Source organism: Clupea harengus, chromosome 5 (assembly GCF_900700415.2).
Source record: "Clupea harengus chromosome 5, Ch_v2.0.2, whole genome shotgun sequence".
Classification (NCBI taxonomy): Eukaryota; Metazoa; Chordata; class Actinopteri; order Clupeiformes; family Clupeidae; genus Clupea; species Clupea harengus.
The window spans coordinates 11,470,591-11,485,776 of NC_045156.1; the positions used below are offsets into that span (position 1 = coordinate 11,470,591).

A 15,186-nucleotide genomic window follows, 5' to 3' on the forward strand; every position below is an offset into this window, starting at 1 on the left:
TATTGAAACTGTGGACTGATATAATCCTAATCCTGACCCCAGTTTTATGTAAGTGCAAAGAATCAGTATGTAGTTACTCTACTTAAAATATCTTGCCACGCTCAGTTTTATGGTTACATTGTAAGAAGGTTTGTGCAAGTATGTGCATCTTATGTTGCCACATGTATGTGAAACATTTCCCGTCAGCTATCCAATCACTTATGTAAAAATGCATTAAGCACTACCTCGTGCCAATTGGCAATATACTTGTTATGATAAAGGATCTGTATGTTTCCTGAAAAATGTAATGATTCAAAAGAGAACCATATCTATATGAGGGTTCTCTGGTACATAACGGTATTCATGGATTTCACAGAAATGAATTTACATGAAATAAGAAGATAGAAGATCTGGAACCTTAACAGACTCTGAAGCCTAGATATGTGTCTGTACAGTTTTCTTTCGTTCACACACCATAATATAATACAACGCTTTCCATTTGATGAGGGTAGTGAAAGGGTGACCCGTGCTGACCCACACTCAACTTCTCTACGTGTGAGATCTCACAGGGAACAAACTGTATTCCATCTCTTGTTTACAAACATGCTCATGCTTCTGGAGGCTGCGGAGGAGAAGCCGTGAATGCGACCGACCGACCCTCTGTCTGTCACAGTCCCTGGGAACACAACCCCCCCCTGGTAAACAACAGACCGGACTCAACAAGTGGCAGGGAGCTAGAGATCTGGGATTCAGTCTTACAACTCGAGGGGTGAGGAGAACCAGCAGTCACAAGATACGCCTGTTGATAGCACATTGACTTGGCTAACTTAGCGCAAAAGGCACTTGTTCCAATAGGCTCTTGGCTTCTTTGCCGAAATCTCATTTTGGATTGATTGTTTAAAGAATAAGATGACGCAAAATGATTTAATTTACAGTTGTGACATTTTTAATCATCATCTAAACTGCTGACAAAACAATCACTCAAGTGCCATGATTAAATCCACAATCTCCTCTGTTCCCTGGTCCCCTCTCAGCTCTGTTTTTGGGACTGAATTCTTAGGGCCGATGGATGAACGTAGTTGTGGAGACCCTACTTTACTGCCTACTCAGTGATGACCACCACCAATTGGGGGGGGGGCCTATCACTGTGCATTGTCTAGAGGTGAGAAGTAATCCTTACAACACAAAGGGAGTCTTCATCCAGGTAATAGAGTAGAGTTTGAAGATTTGAGTGTGAATCTCATAGACATAACGATTAGGCTTTCCTACGACACCATCCCTCTCCATTGACCCCATCCCTGCTTCACACAGCCCCGTGGGCATTTGGAGAGTCGCATTCTTGACAGCTGATTCACTAGATAAGGAGTTTTTATGTGTTAATCCCCTGCAGCCAGCCTGGATATCTCAGTCCTGACAGACGGCCTGGTAGTGCACCAGTCCAGACTCTCCTGGGAGGCCTTCCATGCACGTCCCCAAGGGGTTACGTATATACTGCACTAAACTCCACTATAAATCTGCCCTATGGATCCCATTGAGATGCCGATGACCTCTCACCCCTGTGCTCTCTCACACTCACGAACAGGTATAGGATGCCGTGCCGGTTCCCTCTCTCTCTCTCTCTCTCTCTCTCTCTCCCTCTCTTTCTCCCTCTCTCTCTCTCTCTCTCTCAGTATGAGGCTCTGAATAATGTTCTAACAGTGCTGGATGTGAGGAGGATAAGTTGACTGTTGTGACCGCATGGCAGGAAAAATGTTTGATTTACTGAGGCGGTACATTGCATACAACTTCCAGTTTGTCAATCTCCCGGGAATTATAGAATGAATGTTTGTTTTTTTCTCTAACAGCAGTCTGGCTCCACTGTTTTAAGTCTGGATGCTGTGTTGTGCAGGATGATTGTGTGGTTTGAGTTGATAATTCATGACCTATTGTATGAGAGTGTTATAACTTTGGACCTTCTTAAATTAAACTTTGTTTGTCTAAATATGACTTCCAGCAGCGAGAGGCGGCCGGGCTCAAGCGGAAATAAATCCAACTTCATTAAAGTCATCGGGCAGACCACCCACAAAAATGAGAATTGGCTCGTCGTTCTCTGTCAAGTCACATCATGCTAATACACCCTATCTCACTAACGAGGAGTAATTGCTGTGGTCACTTGGCTCTGAATGCTTGTGTTGTCTCATCCTGAACTCGTGTCTCATCCTGAACGCTTGCGTTCAGAGCTCCAGGAAGACCTTGCAGTTCCTCCATAAATCCTTATCTTTGTTAATGGGGTCTCTACGAGGAAATGGAAAAACGAATGGAGCTGGCAGAACTATTTCTGTGGGACCCCATCATTTTCAACACTAGACAGACACTGCCTGGGGAGCCATTTGACAGCGCTCGTAAGTAAACATACACTTCTCCGAGTTTCTCCTTCACATCTCCCCAACATGGACCTTTGGCTTCGAGAGGTGTGAAACCAAAAAATGTCAAGAAAAAAAGACGTCTGACAAACTTTGGCTCCAAGGGTTTTCACAAGAGCTGCAGAATAAGCAGTTACGTCACATTTTAAGAGTCGGAAATATTTCCTTTTTGGATGCAAGCTTGAGAACAAAATTTAGCAACAATACATTCCCTCCCAGTCCCAATGTTTTTTAAGATGTTCTTCAGTCTCAAGTGCCAGACGTGTGTTACTTCAGAGTTAAGATTTGGCAAGAATCAGTTCTAGAAAGCTAAGGCCTCAGTGTTAAAGCCCTCATTAGCACTTTCCTGATGCATTCTTGCACAATACACTACACTACCAGCAAAAAGCACTTGGTTCCTTAGTCAAATAATAGTTTGTAATTCTGTAATTCATACATAAGACTTTAGAAAGTAAAGATAAACCAACATAGCTTAATAGGACTTCATAAAAGACAGTTTTGAGTATTTCATAATGTTGACCTGCAGTCTCATCCTGCACCTTTACCATAAGCAGTTTGAAGATGTGGTGGCATGCTATGATTGATGATCGAGGCCATTGCAGTCATACGCAGTCCCATCTGGGCCTATGTGATCATCCGACCTTTTCACCCACTCGCTATAGCACTGTCTGTCTTTGCCTCAGACACTATTTTAGGACTTCAGGGCGGCCATTTTGTGACATCATGCTGGCTGTTCCGTTTCAAAATGAATAAAGGAGAATGCTAGTCACGGCCACCTGGCTTTTTTTACCTCCTCAGTCTTTGCGAGCAAAACACCTTCATAGGTAACATGCTGCTTGGGTGAGGATTTGACCACAACAGCAAGACCCTAAAAACAGCTTCAGAGAACAGATATGTAATCTGAGGGAGTTTGTTTCCTGTATACCTTCGAGCCGTGTCGACTGGGAAGCATTTGAAGGGTCCCGTCACATGATTTGTATTTTTGTGTACAATGCCAAAGCAGTACCATCCAAATTATTGTCCTGAGATGTCAGATGACTATGATACTGACGTGTCCCTTTTCTTACACAGATCTGGTCCATAGTTTATCTGTTATTTGGGTCACCTTAGTTATTTAATTATAAAACCACAAAACAGTCCCACAAAGAAAGTAATCGTGACTCCCCTCAACATAACAAATGAAACTTAGCCCACCTGTTCATATAAAGCGCTTTTGTTCACAGTTATGATAAATATATAAATGTTTATACATATATATATCATAATACATTTCAATCCAGTGACAAACAATTTTAATCATTAATTACATTTGATCGTTATTTTCAAAATCCAATCAAGGAGTTATCAATTGTAAGAAAGGGGTAAAAAATATAACAGTGCTCTTCATGTTGTGACGTTGTAAGAGATAGTGAATCAAGTGCTTTAGATATGCAGTGGTCTTACCTTCATCAAAACAGTCACAAGACATATCACGGTGAACCCAGAATAGACCTGCGTTAGCTATATTCAGAGCACAGATACTATTTACAGAAAAATTCAGGGAAGACCTATTAACTTTACACAGCTGTATTGGTGATATAATGCTCTCTCGTGATTGTTTTGTGCTTTGAATGCACTTTGAATATCTTCCCTTGTTAGTTACATATGTTGGATTTATTATTGGCTGCTGGTTGAATCCTTTGTGGTTAAAGGGCAAATACACGAGTACCTCACTGCACAAATTATGACATCTGCAATAAGCTCAGTTCCTTGTTTCCGTTCCATTAATTCAAGATTTTCCAAGTCGCTAACTTTCCGTCCTGAAGGTCACCGGTTGGGCTGAGCCCACAGATATACTCTGATCTGAAACCAAGAGGTCTCACAAATATGGATAATACACCAAACACAAGCATCGCGTTTCACCATTCTACCACACTTCAGTGTCCACTGGAGAAGTGTCTTCAGCACTCTGCAAGCAGAAAAAAACCACGTCCTTATCTGAGATCAAAGTACACACTTCCAAACCAAAAACCCCTTTGAGTTCCGTGGATTTGTTCTCACCCTTTAAACCAAAACACTTACTCAGACTTCAGAAAAAGGCCCACTCCTGCACGCCATAACACCTACCTACACAACTCTCAAAGCACCCTCTTTTATCTAAACGAGCCCCACAGATGCTTTTTTTTTCTTCTTCTTTTCTTTCAGTGCTTAGTGAGGGGCAGTCAGAGGGGAAAAAAAGTGCCAAAGGCGTGCTAAGAGGTGCATGTTGGAGTCTGAAGGATTAGAGGTATAGACTACATATCCCAGAATGCATTGTCCCACTTTGAAAACACAAATAAAAAGTCCTGAGAGAGAAAGAGAAGCGGGGACTGAAACTTTCGGGGAAGGTGAGCACTCAGGTGAGGTCCAGCCAGTCGGGGCGCTTGTGAGGCTTGCAGGTGTGCACGTCCACGACGTCCTCGCAGTCCTTGCACTCCACGGCGCAGCACCACTTGAACTTGCACTCGCACTTGGTGACGCTCTTCATCCGCGTTGTGTCGTAGCCCCGACCGCAGCACATGACCTCACAGCCGTCCATCCCCCTGGAGGACTTGTTGCACACCCTTCCTGCCGTGCCCAGCGAACCTGCAACACAAGGGAAGAGCATGTCTCTTAAAGAGCCAGTTCTAACGGGATGATGGGTACAGTCATGTAAGTCCTTTTGTTCCCAGGATTTGTCATTTCTTGATGGCAACAGGCGATCATAGAGCCAATTCCAGCTTCTCACCCTTAACCTTTTCTGTCTGCACTAAGCTGATGTTTTGTGTCTCAGCAATGTATCCAGTCATCTCAATCTATTCAATTCATTTAAATTGGGGGACAGGACCCACATTGTACGAACATGAGTCCAGTCAGTGCCGCTTGTGACAGGCTGTTTCTACTTGGCTGACCCTATTCTCAGCAGGCCAGACATGAGTTTTCCGCTTTATGACAAGAGTACAACATCTGGAGACAGCTAGTATAGAATTCTTATGGAAGCTAATCCCTTGTGTCTCCAGGCTTATATTGTGGTATGTATCTGGCTCCTCAAAGATAGCTTTGCTAAAACTGCAAGATCTGCTCCTCAGAGATATCTTATCTAAGATGTCTTTTTCTCATGGGACAAATGACTTGAGATCGCATTAGCATTCATAATCTATACAGACACGTGACAAAAGCAAAACCATCCATTTTTTACGCCTCAGATCAGGCGTGACCTTCTTCAGGTGTTTTGTGGATTGTACTGGACCTTCACAGCTCAGTCATTCACTCACCTGCTGCCCTGTCCAGTAGACAATAATCCGGCGAATGTTCCACGTACACCAAGTCATTTTTGGGGTTCCCCTTGAAGTCTTTGTCTGCTACTGTGAACCCTGTCCCATCCTGGTTCATGGTGACCTCCACGGCCGCGTTGTACTTCTTCCTCAGGTAGTCCCCGGTGCGACGAAAGTCAGACATGGTCAACCAGCACGTCCTGAGCGCACAGGATCCGCTCACCCCGTGGCATTTGCACTCCAGCTTCATGAAGCGTTTCACTGCCTGGAAAAACACATGGTCTTCATTTAACGAGCTTCTCACCAACACATAACATGACTTCTAACTGGAAATGACACTGTGGAGAACAGTGATTTACCAAGAAAATGTCCTTTGAAAGGAGTACAGTGGTACTAACATGACAGTGATCCCATGACCCAGTCAACTGAGACTCTCACACTTCCTGACTGCCCACTCTGCCTGGTTGAATGATTGCAACTGATGATTAGCTACCTTGTCCACATGACACCCCGCCACCACAAATGAAATGCCTCACAACTAGCTGTGTGACTTTAGTAAGCCCAAACTCACCATCCTTCCACAGCGGTTGTTGTGGAGGTTCATGAGTGCCCGGGCATCTTTTACCATCCTCTCCCTGGCGTCCACGAAAGCCTTGGCGAACTTGATGCCGTAGTTGATGTTGTCACTGCAGCCGCCCCAGTCGAAGTCGCCCTTGTCGTCGCTAGCGCGACCCCTCTTGTGAGAGTCACAGCTGCATATCTTTAACTCCCCCTGGCTGCAGGCTCGTGTAATGGCATAGACCACCCCGGCGGAAGAGATGGCGTAGACGAACGCGGCCTCACGACTGCCTGCGTAGGACATTAAAGCAGAGCATGTCTGACTGCATATAACGAGACAAGGGTTGCTAAAACATATACGTAGTGTTATGGTTGCCCAATGACTATGATCTGTCATCTCTAAAAACCCACTGACATTTGCTAATTTTAAAAACTGTTTAAATAAATACTGTCAGTCCAGTTAGTACTGTGAGTGCATGTGCGTTCTCTGCCAAGCGGACTTCCTTGTGAGAATAAACTTTATAATCTTAAGAGCCTTGGAAACGCTGTAAGACAGAGTGGATGTCATTTAGTTATTGCTGACATATCGTAATAACTCTCTTGTTACACAGTAGTAAAGTCGCTAATTTCACTGTGTGCCTGAACTTCAGAACATAGCTTTCAAATTCAGAGTAATATATTGTATGTGAACTATCTCTTTCAACTTTGTTTTTCATTTGGGTGTGGTCCAGTTCTTACATGTCGCCCGCTCTTTGTTGATCGCTTCATCATATTGACTTATGACTTGTTAAAAAAGACTAGACACGATTAATGACGTTGGGCCTCTCTCTCTTTCTCTCTCCATCTATTCCCACCTTTACCTTTCTCTCTCCCTCCCTCCCTCTATCTCTCTCTCTTTCGCTCTCTCTCAGTCACGGGTTGGATGGATGTGTTTTCAGTTGGGGCCGTGGAGAAAGAGATTGAGGGTTATTAGAGCTGGCTCGGCTATTGGCCCTGTTTTCATTCACCCGCACGCACTGAAGCAGAACACAGGCAATCTGTCAGGCAGTGGGGCTTTGTCAGTCCGCCAGAGACGTCTCCCCAAATATTTACATCTCCTATTACTGTTTATATATCAGCCCTGTAGATCCTTCTATCTGCTACTTGTATTTGGAGAATATCCACCCTCCAAAAATCCCCCCCACCCTTCCAGGAAAGTTGAGACGAGATTTTTTTTTTCTCTCTCCTTCTTCTCCCTTGACACCTTTTCTGATAGTACCGTCTCGTATCTCGAAAACGGCGCTACCTCCTCGTTGCCACTGCACGATATTTACAGTCTTTCAGACTCGAGAACTTCTCGTTCCCGTCGTTAGACAGAGTGGAATCAAATTGCATGTTAGGCTACCAGCACCCCCAAGGAATATTTAAAATGAAAGGAGAATGTTCTTGAGACTGTGCCTGCGTGGTCCAAAGAACTGCTGCAGGGCTTGGATGTGTCAGTTCACATGTGCACAGAGAACAGAGGCACCATCCTGGCTTTGGCCTACAGAGAAGAGTCTACAAATGAGCGCCTTTCTACTTTAGACTTTATACAGAATCAAGATTAATGCTGGAACATGTAGAACAAGTTTCAGTCCACAAAGCTCTAACCACACACAAACACAGACATACACACACACACACACACACACACACACACACAAACACCATCAGCCACACATACTTACTGCGGAGCATGACTCGGCCAAACACTGTGTGGTCTCGGTCGAGCGTGCTGCAGTTCCAGCGGTGGTGGCGGAACTGGTGTTGGCACTCGCGGATCCACTCCTTGGCGCCTTCCCCGATGGAGCGCATGAGGTCCGGGTGGCGCTGGCAGAGCTGCCGCTGCTTGTTCACCAGGCCCGGAATGTTGTCACATATCACCCGTGCCCCCAGAGCCCCGATGTACCTGCAGGAGAGGGGCGGGCGGAGGGGCACACAATGTCACCATGTCACATTCTCAACAGGCACATTGTTTTTACCCCCAAAAAACACCCCCAGGGCTAACACAGGCTAATACTTTAAAAGGAAAAACCTCAATGTCAAGTTCAGTTTTGTAATAGTGTTCCAGACGGCCCGGGCAGAGAGGCAGTTACAGAGACAGCTCGGGGCTGTTTCAGTAACCCGTAAATGACCCAAACACCAGCAGCCCCCAACCCCCCCCTCTTTTCCATTGAAAGCCACTGTACCAAACGGGTGCGCCGACTGGAGCCACGGCAGGCAGACGGTTTATGCCGTGCTCACAAAGCCTTGTCTCCTGCCGGCCGGATGTCATTATCCGCTCAATCGTGGCCACATTTAGTGTCACCGGCGGGTCCGACTGGGCCCCGGCTGGAGCGGAGGGAACTCTTTCCACTCCTCTTATGGCCGTCCTCGGCCCAGTTTCCCTCCAGCACGACTCGTCCAGGGCAGGCAGCTATGCTGAGCAGGGGCGTTGTGTTTATTTTCCACGCACACACACACACACACACACACACACACACACACACACACGAGCACACACACACACACACACACACACACACACACACACCAGGTCCTCAGGACCCCTTGCTTTTCAGCTTGTTTCGGCCCCAGCTGGGAGGGTCGGCCGTGCGGATGCCAAAAACTCAGAGCATAAATGATTGCAACGATGACAACAATCCATCCCCCTCAGCCCTTTACGGCATAAATTACGATTATGGAAGTATTTGTCTCCCACACTCTGGCTATTGTAACCCTCTCAGTAGGGGATCTGTTGGGGCCAAACTGTCAGGTGGGGATATGTGAATCATATTTTTTCGGGGGCAAAAGGGGTGATGTAGTTACTTCAACAGTTGCTAAGCAGAAGATGGTCAATCACTCCAATTTATGCCAGCGCCTTTATATTACACGGTCGGACTTAAACTCTCTATCTGTGTGTGTGTGTGTGTGTGTGTGTGTGTGTGTGTGTCTGACAATCATGAAATGAATTGGACACAGTGACGTCATAACTATCACAACTGCACAGCCAAATGTGATGGACTGTAGAGCTTCGGGTGCGGGGGGGGGAGGGGCAGTCAGTGGGTCATAGCTGGTTAGATACCCTTGAAGACACTAGGGGTGGAGGTGGACTATAAGCTGCCTTCTGCCCAATAGGGTCCATTAGTGTAAGTTTTCTGCCTGTCTATAACATACTACTGTCTGAGTTGGTAAAATACTGTAATGTGAAATTCTACCACACAGAAATTTTCTTTATCACGATTTCTCAACACCAAGAGAAAAGAAAGAAAGAAACCCGGAGACGTCTTTCCCGACTTATTATATTTTTTTCAGAAATGCCTCCCGTCTGCTTATTATCAGAGGAAAGTGTCCAGTCTCCTGTATTTGTTTTTACGTGTGATTTATTAAGCGCCTACCACAGACTTGCGGTGCGGTGTGTTGGGTTACAGTGGCTTGTTATTATTCTATGCCGGGATTGGCGGGATGTGAACCCTTACATGTCCTGACTAGTCCTATGGACTGTGCCCTGGAGAAATCACACAAGAGCACATCTGAACGCACCACAGTCCCTACCTGTCTTTCCCGCTTAGTGCGACTGGGAATGGAAAGCCCCGCTCGCCATTAATCTTAATGAAGAAATCTCCTCAAGGGTCCCCAGCGCCCGCTCTTGGTAACTCAACACCCTCGCTTCACTTACCGTGGAGCGGACTAATTTGATTTCTTGACTTGTTCTGTTTGATGTTTGCAAGAGCAACGTGGCCTGATCACGCATCCCAATACTTTAGCCTTCTATAGCCTAATGAACTAGGGTCGATTTTTTTTTTTGTCCCAAACATTGTTTTTCTTTTTTTTTTTTCATCCAACAACGTCTTGCTTATAAACGGTACTTGGAAAACCTTACTCATGGAAACAAAACTAAGAGTAAAAATAGTAATTATGTTTGTTGTAAGTGAAAATTAGGACTTGCTCTAAAATAATATTGTATGCAATTTTAACATCTGAAGAAATAGACTGTAAAGGTACAATATATTTCATAGACGAAAAACCGACATTGATATCTCCATAATCAAATCACTAACATCATTTCAATCATTTGCTTTTTAAACTCTAGTTTGCAACAACTCGTAGCCTAATTGGCAATTATTTCATCCATACCAAAATAAAACATACGTCGACATTAAAGCATTCTTACCACCAAGATGAGTCCACTCTCGGCGTGAATATCAAAAGAAGTAGAATGAAATGTACATATATCCTGGAGGTAGCAGGTGTAGAATTAGAAGCTATCCTCCTGTTTCGAGATGACGGTCTTAATTCCACCCGCCTCGAGGTGACCGATGGATTCCTCGTTGTCTTCTGGACTTTGGTAAACTCCATCACTTCGGGTTTGTTGTCCATTCAGTATATACTTCCAGGTAAATAATCCGAATGACGTCTGAAAGGTTTTAATAACTGAAGATTGCGTTGTTCGAGTAGATGACGAGAAGATTTCACAGTTTTTAGAGCCGCTCCACTGTCATGTTGAGGACTGCTGAATACCAAGTTCTCTTACAACTCATAGTTGTTTTTAATCCGATTTCTTAATTTGGAACTATCACCTAATTACTTATATTTTTCAGTACCACTGCTTCATTAGCAGCAATATATAGTTGTCTCTCAGGCGCGTTTGAAGTAAGAATCCAAACCCCATTCCTTGATGGCGCCCCTCTCCCCAATATATTTTATAGACTCAGTATTCCCTTTTAAGACTGGTGTGGGCTGAAATGCGGTTTATTAGAATAAACCACCGACAGGGTAGAAGGGAGGAGGGGAGATTAAATTAATATCGCCCTGTTTCTGTGCTCTCATTGGATAAAGTCAGCATCTGTGAAGCCCCCGGGTGAATGGGAAGAGTTGTGCTCCGCGCCGCTTTGCAGTTTGGAATGAGGATGCGCCGGCAAATTCTACCTTCTCTAGGTCACATGTTGGTTTTCATTGAGGTTGAAACTGCCGTTTGTGTTGTTACCTACGAACCTCTATCGTCGGTAATAATGCGTGTGGCAAAGCCTCCTGCAATTAAATATCATTATTAGCAGATGTTGCTTTGACCACAAAAGGTATCTGCGTTCCGAAACGCGATTACACAATCCTATTTTTAGCCCAATGAATACATACAGCGTGAATATAGCGACCGTTGGTAATTATTTTGGGAGGTGACATTGTCTTTGTACTGCACATAAGCGCACTGCTTATAACATGTGTTGCTGAAATTGCGAAATAAGCGGTCTGATTACCCGGCTCTTGCTGAGCTCCAGAACAATGTTCCACTAACCACCATGAGCCAGTTAAACTCAGGCATGTTAATGGATGAAGTGATGCGCTGGACATTACTCTTTGCAACTCTCTGTGACCTCTTTGATATCCCTAATCTACCCATAGCCTTTCCCTCACATGTGATGCATTTCAATGACATGATGGGATGAAAGAGCGGTGCCCTGGACAGCTATAGACATAATAAATCACACGATCATGTTTTGAACATTGATCATTAAACTACAGAAATATACAGCGAACTCAGGGGGGTTCAGTGTCCCGTTCTTCTTGGGAGACACTGTTGTAAAGTAAGCGTGTGTGTGTGTGTGTGTGTGTGTGTGTGTGTGTGTATGCGTGTGCGTGCGTGTGTGTGTGTGTGCGTGCGTGTGAGGGTCAGACGCGGCAGGTCTAATAGCAGTTTGGGAATGAAGTGGTCCTGTACTCCAAGTACATCGTTCAAAAGCACAATGAAATAACAAGAGCGACTGTCAAGAGGCTGTATCCTTTTGAAAAAGCCAGATAGTTGTGGCAGTTGTTCTAGTTCTGTCTGTCTGTCTGTCTGAATGTGTGTATGTATATGTATGTGTATGTATATATGTATGTATGTATTGTTTCATGGCTAGTCCCTGAATTTAAAGGCCTCTTTAGTCAGTAAGTTTAACAAGAGCAACTGTCAAGTATCCTCTTAAACCGCCAAATACTGTAGTTGTAGCAGTGTGTTTGTCTGTCTGTCTGTCTGTCTGTATGTTTGTATGTATTGTTCCATGGCTATTCCAAAGGCCTCTTTAGTCAGTGAGTTTATGATCCCCCATATCTCAAACCTGTTCAGTGTCTGCTTTGCTTAAGTGGCATGATATACATCTGTTGCTGCAGCATCAGACATTTGAATGTGCTGAGATCAACTCCAGGGCTTGGCCTTTAGACAACAAGTGGTGAACCTATTCTGGAAATACATTCCCATCTCTATCTTGTCTTTGTCCTTTACAGTTTTGATTTATTTGAAGAAACGGTCTAAATGTACAGATGCTCACTGCAGAAGAACAACTATTGACCAAATCAGTTTTTGGAAGCATCAACACTGAAGTTTAACAATAAGAATGATCTCAGATGAGTATATAAACTCCCGTAGGTGGCAGTGCATCGTTTGTGTGTTCCCCCCTGTCAGTAATACATTGAGGAGGCCGATTTCTCATGACTCGAAAAGCAAAAAAATGTTCCCATTGAGGTCACAACTGAGCCGAGAATTTAGTTTTTCGTTAGAGCTATGACACTTTGGTCAAATATATCATGTCATTGGGGGTGGGGGGGGGGGGGGGTGTACAGACACACTAATTAGTGTCAGGTGTTTGTGGTGTGGGACTGGGTGTAATGGACAAATAAACAAACACAGTCTGACCCGCCGGTCATCTCCTGTCGACCTGTAGTTCCTGCTCCTAAGGGGGGGGTCACATATACAGCAGAGGACAATGGAAATGCACGGGGGGACTGACAGTAACGAGGGCAAATCCCTGCATATTAGTCACAGCCATCAGAAAAGGTCAAAATAGCACACTTGGCTAAAAATAGTCCCGGCAGCTAAAAATGCCCATACCGTAACAAAGTAGGGCTGGATGACAGCTCCCCGCTGTTATGTGGTATTATAGTGTCAACCTTTGACAGGCCAGTTATAAGAGACATTTGCGTTGCTTTACGCATGCTCTGTCATTTATGAAGATCATTTCTAGGCCTTGTAGTTTTCCATCTGCAGTCACCGGAGAATGTATATGAACTGTATATATATACATACTGTGAAGTAGTTAGACAAGCCAACAATCCCAGCATACATGTACACATCCATAAAGTATGTATCCAAACACAGACAAGGCCACTGTGCGAACACACACACACACACACACACAGTCACACAGACATATATACACAAACACACACACCCTCTCGCATATGCGACCTGATCTTTCTCTGTCTGCGGAACAAGCTGTAGATTTTACAGTGACAACTCTATAACAAATTGTTTTGCTGGGAGGCCGGGGCGTGCAGACCAGTTAATTCCCAAAACAGGTGACAGGAGCGGGGACATGGACGGGGACGGGGACGGACCCAACAGGACAGGACGGGGCGGGATGAGGCGAGAGGGGGTAGGACCTTGCTCCAGAATGCCCCAGAATGCCCCAGCTGCGGATGGTGAAGAGCTGTCACTGAGCTCCTATTCTGGGCCAGCGCGTGGCCAGGGCTAATTTCAGTCCCAGTCCGAACGTCAGATCCCTGGAACAGAGGCAGGGGGAGCTCACCTCCACGCCGTCTCCACCGAGGGGACACTCCAAAGGAGCTTTGTGGGGGGGCTTGATCATCATTTTTGATCATCATTGGTCAGCCATTTCAAACTAATGTTGTAACTAACAATCAGTGTTGGGGAAGCCACGTTGCAAGCTACTATTGACACAATGAAAGACATTGAACTACAGCAAAGTTACCCTATGGACAAATCTACTTTAGTTCAATAAAGCCACTTAGAAAAAAGTAGTCCAAGCTACTTTGATAAAAAAAAAAGGAAAAAGAAAGATCAAATTGACAATGTACATATGATATGAAATTATAATCAAATATAACACAACAAAGTCACAGGCCAGCAGTAAATGCCTACTTCACAGGTCATACATACACCCCAAAAAATAAAATACCCCACTATTAATGGGAAAGTGCAAGGAATGTCAGCTTTTGTATACATAGTTGGTTCTGTATACAATGTTCATTAGTCAGACACCTACCTTCCAAAAACTGGAGCCCAGGTGGGGCTATTGTACCTAGCAGGATCACTCAGTTAGCCAGGTCAAATGTAGGTTCTGTCGGTGGAGCGTCAGTTGTTTCCTGAGGTGTGGCCATGGTGATTCTTTAGGTGTTGGCATGGTGATTCTTTCTATGGCTGCGAGTTGGGAGGTTTATCCGCGATGATGTCGCTGTGTGAGCGCTGCCTGGCCTTCTGCACACGCAGTACACCAAGGTCAAGTGTGTGGAGGTGGCTGGTTTGCCAGGGGCCTTCACAGTGGTCAGGATGAAAGAAAAAGGGAGCTGGGCTGGTCAATGGGGGTTCAATAACAGTACAACAAACAATGGTAACATAAAAACCGAAAATCATTCCTTGCCTTTTATGGCCCCAAATTGTTTGCAGTTTCAGTAGCTAACTACATCATATATGTAAATGTGAATGTAGCTGAACTACCAGCAAGCTACTGCAACATGTAGTTAAACTACTAGTTTAATAACATGTAGTTCACTGCTCTCCAACACTAACAATACTCCCCTAAATATAAGTGTTTTAGAGTTAAGTGACATCTGCATACATGCCTTCCTACCTGTGGGTTGAGTTTTGTGTGTTTCCTATTTCTATAGCTAGTCTGGGACCTGGGACTTGATAGTGTTGTACGAGGCAGTAAAGTCTCACTGACAGTCAGACTTTACTGACAATAGTCTGGGACAAGGGACCTGATTTAATCCTTTCAGATGTCTAGGCCTTCATGATGACTACAAGCATTTTGAAGCATATTCTGTGGGGCCTGCTCTGTGTGAGATAAAGGCTCCACAAAATGTACAACCTATAAAATAAGGTCATGTGCCTCTCATGTGTCACTTCCTGTCAGGCTTGGTAATCAAATAAAAAAGATGAAGCGCAAACGTACAAACACAAACAAAAAATTTCCATCATTCCT

The 15,186-nt window shown here is 44.6% G+C and overlaps 1 protein-coding gene across 1 annotated transcript; it reads right to left on the reverse strand.

Moving 5' to 3' along the window:
- Positions 1-3,406: 3,406 nt before the first annotated feature.
- wnt2ba (wingless-type MMTV integration site family, member 2Ba) lies at positions 3,407-11,291 on the reverse strand. Its single transcript, XM_012836007.3, has 5 exons — positions 10,383-11,291; positions 7,918-8,138; positions 6,225-6,502; positions 5,654-5,918; positions 3,407-4,985 (listed from the first exon to the last, which is right to left on the reverse strand). Exons 1-5 carry the CDS (start codon positions 10,586-10,588, stop codon positions 4,756-4,758), a joined length of 1,200 nt encoding a protein of 399 aa, XP_012691461.2. The 5' UTR covers positions 10,589-11,291; the 3' UTR covers positions 3,407-4,755.
- Positions 11,292-15,186: the final 3,895 nt, after the last annotated feature.

Bases quoted from the DNA above. Each gene is read 5' to 3' on its own strand.
- wnt2ba (XM_012836007.3), bottom strand. From the start codon at position 10,588: ATGGACAACAAACCCGAAGTGATGGAGTTTACCAAAGTCCAGAAGACA. The intron at 6,503-7,917 runs GTAAGTATGTGT...TGTCCTACGCAG, and splicing joins TGGCCGAGTCATGCTCCGCA to GCAGTCGTGAGGCCGCGTTC. The intron at 5,919-6,224 runs GTGAGTTTGGGC...GTGTTTTTCCAG, and splicing joins ACAACCGCTGTGGAAGGATG to GCAGTGAAACGCTTCATGAA.